This window comes from Panicum hallii, unplaced genomic scaffold, assembly GCF_002211085.1.
Source record: "Panicum hallii strain FIL2 unplaced genomic scaffold, PHallii_v3.1 scaffold_15, whole genome shotgun sequence".
In the NCBI taxonomy this organism is placed as follows: Eukaryota; Viridiplantae; Streptophyta; class Magnoliopsida; order Poales; family Poaceae; genus Panicum; species Panicum hallii.
Genome location: NW_020356158.1, coordinates 84,073 through 90,095, shown reverse-complemented (window position 1 = coordinate 90,095; position 6,023 = coordinate 84,073). Strand labels below are relative to the sequence as shown.

The window sequence follows — 6,023 nt, the reverse complement described above, 5'->3', positions numbered from 1 at the left end:
CCGGGTGGACAGCTTGTTACCGCCGGGGAAGGGCATGGATGTCCTTTCCCCCATAGTGGGATCCCCGAGGGGCCCGTCCCCCGCCCGCGCCATGCGCGTCAAGCGGTTCAGATTCCCGCGGCTCGGGCAGTTCGGATTCCACCTTTCCCCCTTTCCTCCAGCGGCCACGCCTTTGACTGGTGGGCCCGGGCCCACCGGTCATTGGGTGTGAGAGGAGGGGGCCTGGTGCAGGCAACCGTTCAACTTCTCCTCAGTCGCCGTGGAGCGCGAGAGGGCGACAGTCTTTTGCATAAAAGGTAGGCGCCGAAGGGAACGGCTACCTTTTCGTTCTTGCCAACAACAGACGCTGTAGCGCCCCTTCGTCTTCACACTCTTCCTTGCGATCAGCTTTCTTGTGCTCGGCATCCTTCTTCTTCCTGCTCCTTTGCGATCCATCCTTAGCAATCTTAACGCCATCACCATGTCTTCGCTTCCTTTCCCGCGCTACTTCCAGACCCAGGCCCAACTGGACCTGGTGCGCCGCCTCATGGGATGGACCACGCCGGAAAACGCCAAGAAGATCAGGGCCGGCAAAATCCCCCTCCGCGACCTTGCCGCGGGGGAGTTCATTCTCTTCAACTCGTATGCCATGTGCAGGTTGGTTCCTCCATTCTCCTCCTTCTTCCTCCTGCTCCTAGAGGAGTTCGGCCTCCAACTTCATCATCTCACCCCCCACTCCATCCTCCTCGTGGCGGTCTTCACCCATTTCATGGAGATGTTCGTGGGGGTGCGCCCCCGCACCACCATCTTCAGGCATTTCTATGCCTTGGTCGGGACTGGGAGGAGCAAGCGCGAGGTTGGCGTGTACTACTTCCAGCTCAGGCACGGGATGGCGAGCTCCTACATCAGCGCCTTCTCCAGCTCCAAGTGGGAGGACTGGCGTGAAGGCTGGGTCATTGCGGAGGCTGACCCCCACGACCGCCCGGAGTTGCCAACCGACGGGCCCTAGAGCGACCGGAGCACCTGGAAGGCCAAGCCGACAATTCCGAAGGAGCTCGGCCCGGTCCTTGATCGAGTAAAGAATCTCCAACGGAGCGGCCTAACATCCATGATGGTGCTGGGTGACTTCTTGATGCGGCGAATTGCTCCCCTGCAGCAGCGGTCCCGGATAGCCTACATGTACACAGGGCTAAATGACTGCTGCAGGATCGCGCGCGGGCCCGACGCCGACTTCACCAGGGCGGAGCTGGAGGTCGCGATCCGGGGGATGACTGGCAACGCATTCAGCCCGGAGTCCCTGGTCCTCCCGAGCGGGGTGAAGGCCCTGTGCGAGGACCAGGCGTTGCGGGCGTCAGTCCTAGCATCGATGCCGACCCTGGATGAGGGTGGCCTGGCGGTCCGATAGCTGGGAGGCGACCCCAATCGCGGGTTCCACATCCCCGGCACCACACCGGACCACCAGCAGTGTACCAGCCAAGGTCCCGGGGAGCCAAGACCCGGAGGTCCGACCCCCGCCGGGAAGGGAAAGGAGAAGGTGCCGGTGCCGGAGCACCGGCAAAAGGATGATGCGGGTGCCGCCCTGGCTCGAAGGAGCGACGAGGCCCAGGGGGCGGCGCCCGCGCGGAGCAGCCAAGCCGAGGGGAGCAAGTCCCGGAGGCTCCAGCGTGGCGACGGCTCCTTAGTCGGGGAGTCGGCCCCCAAGCGCCAGAAGACGGCGGAGGCGGAGGGGCAGAGCGGAGCTCCACCACCACCGCCACAGCGCCAGCAGCCGGAGAGGAGACCGGAGGAGGCGCGGCGGCGTTCTCCGAGGTAGCAGACTCCTCCAGCGCCACCATCGACACGGCGGCCAGTGATGCCACCACCACCGACAGAGCCAAGGCCGCAAACCCCACCCCCGCCGCCAGAAGCGCCGGCGGCCTGGGACACCCATCAAAGGTCCGGTGGGCCTTCGGCAGAAAAGGTGGTCCCCCCAAAAGTGCGGGGCAGTTGGGAGTGGTTTGATTTTGAGTAAGTGGTCTTCCATGGAATTTCTTGCTATCCCAATTTGTTTCCTGGGGCCCTAACCTTGTTGATGATCTGACAGGCCCCTCTCTTCGGACGTTTCAAGCACGTCCGCCGGAGCCGCCTCAGCTGGGGGGTCCGACCCCCAGCCAGTACCTGCAGCAGCCGAACCTAGAGGTCTGGAACCGGAGGCCGCCACACCCCCAAGGTCTGAGCCCACCCTGGAGGAGGATGCCGCCGGACCTGCTGCGTCGACCGAGGCGCCAGAAACAGCAGCAGCACCGGACGCCGAGCTGGAGCCTCCTCCAGCTGAACCAGCAGCGGCAGCCGAGGCGGCAGCGCCGGAGGCAGCGGTAGTGCCGGAGGAGGCGGCAGCACTAGAGGCAGTGGCGGCGGAGGTCGCAGAGGCCGCCAGCACCACCACTCCACCTGCGCAGGAGGTGGAGCCGGAGGTGGTGCCAGGGAGGCGCCTTCTGCCAAGTCCAGCGGAGGTCCTGCTCCCCCGCCTCTTTGCCAAGAGTCTGCAGGTTCATGAGGAGCTGGAGGCTGGCATCCGCCGAGACTGGGAGAGGTTGGAGGCAGCGTGACCGGCTCCTCGACTGGGAGCAGTGCCTGGGGGACCGCATCAAGTCTGTCACCGCCCGCTACACCAATGAGCACGCCAAGCTCATGCTGGAGCGCGAGCTCCTGCAGGAGCAGCTTTAGCAAGCTCTCGACCGAGAGGCAGCAGCTGCCCAACGGGAGAGAGCGGCTATACGGTGGGAGAAGCGGGCCACCGAGCGGGAGCTCCTGGCGGAGACGAGGGTGCAGGCAGCGGCGGAGAGGGAGCAGACCGCCCTGGAGCTGGCCAACCAGGCCAAGAAGGTGGTGGAGATGACCTAGGCGCAGGAGGCCACTCTTGCAAAACTGGCGGCAGCCGCGGCAAATAGGGAAGAAAGGCTCACCGCCCGCGAAGCAGAGGAGGTGACCCGGCTTGAGGAGGTCCAGGAGCGGGAGGCGGCTGTGGAGAAGGAGCTGGCGGTCGGGACCCGGAGGCTTCGGGAGCGGGAAGCGGCCTTCCAGGAAAGGGAGGCCAAGGTGGAGGAGTTCCAGGCGGAACGGAGCGCTAGCATCGGCCGCATCGCAAGGTGGGCCGGTAAGGTGAATTCCTCCCTGGAAGCTCTCGGAGCAAACCCCATCTGGGTGGTGGAGGCTCCTTCATCGCTTGGCGTCGCCCTCCAGGTGCTGGACTCCGCCGCTGAGCGACTTCAAGGCCTGGAGTCCGGCATGCTCGACCTCCTGGAGACAGAAGGGAGAGCAGTTGCCTGGGAGACTGCTGAGTATATCCTCACCTATTTCCGGAGCCACGACCCCGCCATTCAACTAACTCCTGTCCTGGTTGGTCCCATCCGGGCGACGGCGGCCGCCGCGAAGGAGGGCGTGCAAGAGGCGGCCGATATGGTGGTGTCCCGCATCCGACGCCGTCCCGACGCCTCCAGACCACCAGGACAATAGGGCTAGCATCTTTGCTATTGTTTTTGTAATATAACTTTGTGATGTGATGTTAGATAATTCCATGTACATTATCGTAACATAATTCCATGTACATTATCAGTAATGTATTTAAGTATTTCGTGCGTCAACTTTTTGCGAAAAACTTAGCTATTTTCCTGATTGTCAATCTGTAAAGTGTTCTCAAGCACACCGAGGTCCCGTGGCCCCCTGGGAGGTAGTCGCGATAGGTTGGGACTAGCTGCCATAGAACCGAGGTCCTACACATGACTTAGGATCGACGCTTAGTAGACATCCCCATGAGGTCCCGGTCTGGCCAGCGAAGGCCTCCTGAGTTGCGTAGCGGGTCAGAGCGCCAGGGCCTAGGTTCGGGGATTAAAGGGGTCCCGGCCCCCGGGACCATGGTTCAAGGTTCAACGGTACTCGCCCTAGGGGGGCAGGGCGTGTAGGCTTAGGGTACGGAACCAGGCTAAGCGGCTACACAACCCTGGACGCCAGCAAAGAGTGAGCATGTCTCCCCGAAGCCAGTTCCCATGTGTCCGGTTCCTTTTCTCCTGCGAGACAGAGGTCCTGGGGCAGAGATGTGGCGTAGCAACTCAAGCAAGGTCTCAGGCACGGCACAGACGTAAAAGACCATGTGGGGGGTTAGTGTAAGGGGAAGCAAAGAAAAAATAGAATCGCATAGACCTTAAGGACACACTAGAACATATCTTTCCTTAACGAATTGGTACAGAAGAATTGTGCGATGTACACAAGGGTCCGGGTTTACGAGGGCGGACCTCCACCGCCCTGGTCCGCACGGTGATGCTACCAATTACAAAGAAAAAATTTCCTCTTAACTAGGTCCTAGGGATAGAACTTACGGAGGTGCTCTATGTTCCATGGATTGGGTAGTCGCATGCCTTCCTCCGTAGCCAAACGAACAGATCCAGGTCGGCACACCTTTGTCACCTTGAAGGGCCCCTCCCAGCTGGGGGAGAGCTTGTGCAGGCCCTCTCGGTTTAGGATTCGCCTTAAGACTAGGTCCCTGACCCGGAGCTCCCTACTACGCACGAACCGTTGGTGATAGCGCCGGAGCACTTGGTTGTACCGTGCGTTTCGGGCTGCTGCTCGCCATCTCCGCTCATCGACGAGGTCCACATCTTGGCGACGCTGCTGTTCCTGCAAATCCTCATCAAAAGCTTGGACTCGTAGAGAGCCCATGGTGATCTCCGGGGGAAGGCACGCTTCGGCCCCATAGACCAAGAAGAAAGGGGTTTCCCCAGTTGCCTGGCTAGGTGTGGTCTGGTTTCCCCACAGCACGCTTGGAAGCTGATCAATCCATCTTGCGCCATGTTTCTCAAGATCGTAGTAGGTCCAGATCTTGAGCCCCCTGAGGATCTCAGCATTAGCCCGCTCGACTTGGCCATTTCTCCTGGGATGTGCCACTGAGGCGAAACAGAGCTAGATGCCAATGTCCTCGCAGTACTCTTAAAAGTATTGGCTTGTGAACTGAGTCCCATTGTCAGTGATGACCCGGTTCGGGACCCCGAACCGGCACACGATTGACTTGAGGAAAGCGGTTGCTAACGCCTTGGTTATGTTGACCACTAGGGTTGCCTCCGGCCACTTGGTGAATTTGTCAATGGCGACATAGAGGTACCGGTACCCGCTGACGGCCCTAGGGAAAGGTCCCAAGATATCCAACCCCCATACCGCAAAGGGCCAAGAGGGAGGAATCATCTGCAGTGCCTGAGCTGGAGTGTGTATCTGCTTTGCATGGAACTGACACGCTTTGCAGGACCTTACCAACTCAGCTGCATCCTGGAGCGCTGTCGGCCAGTAAAAGCCATGCCGGAAGGCTTTACCGACCAGCATGCGGGACGAGGAATGACTTCCGCACTCGCCTCCATGGATCTCCGTGAGCAAGTCATGGCCCTCTTCCTGGGTGATGCACCGCATGAGGATGCCGTTGGCGCCACGGCGGTAGAGATCCCCTTCTACCACTGTGTACCGCTTAGCCATCTGGACTATGCACTCAGCAGATGCTTGGTCTTCAGGAAGGAAATTATCTTTCAGGTAGTCCCGGACCTTAGAGATCCATGCATCGGGACCTTCCTGAGAAACTGGGCGTGGCTCCCTGAGGTCTTCGGGACCCTCGAGGGAGCACATGACCCTTGGCGGGCTCCACGGATGGAGCGCCGCCGGGATCGCTAGCCTTGAGGTGCTAGTCCGACCCCCTTCGCCTAGGTCGGCAGGCTGGACGGAAGGCTTCAGCAGACGCCTCTGGAAGACGCCCTCAGGCACGGGTGCCTGAGTCGATGCGCTTGCGGAGAGTGCATCAGCTGCTGAGTTGCCTTCGCGTGGAACATGTTGCAGTTCTAGCACATCGAAGTCCTTCTCCAGCCTCTTCACATGAATGAGGTAGGCTGCGAGCTGGGGATTGTTACAGCAACATCCCCCTCGGACTTGCCTGATGACGAGTTGGGAGTCTCCTTTGACCAGGAGCTCCCGGACCCCCAGGGACAGAGCCGCCGTGAGTCCAAAGATTAAGGCCTCATACTCCGCCATGT

The 6,023-nt window shown here is 60.8% G+C and overlaps 1 protein-coding gene across 1 annotated transcript; it reads left to right on the top strand.

Moving 5' to 3' along the window:
* Positions 1-460: 460 nt before the first annotated feature.
* Positions 461-3,474, top strand: LOC112878574 (uncharacterized abhydrolase domain-containing protein DDB_G0269086-like). Its single transcript, XM_025942835.1, has 3 exons — positions 461-636; positions 2,063-2,551; positions 2,910-3,474. The coding sequence occupies exons 1-3, from the start codon at positions 461-463 to the stop codon at positions 3,472-3,474; spliced, it is 1,230 nt and encodes a 409-aa protein (XP_025798620.1).
* Positions 3,475-6,023: the final 2,549 nt, after the last annotated feature.

Coding starts and splice junctions, on each gene's coding strand:
- LOC112878574 (XM_025942835.1), top strand. CDS start 461: ATGTCTTCGCTTCCTTTCCCGCGCTACTTCCAGACCCAGGCCCAACTG. Junction 637..2,062: donor AACTCGTATGCCATGTGCAG/GTTGGTTCCTCC, acceptor ATGATCTGACAG/GCCCCTCTCTTCGGACGTTT. Junction 2,552..2,909: donor ATCCGCCGAGACTGGGAGAG/GTTGGAGGCAGC, acceptor CGCGGCAAATAG/GGAAGAAAGGCTCACCGCCC.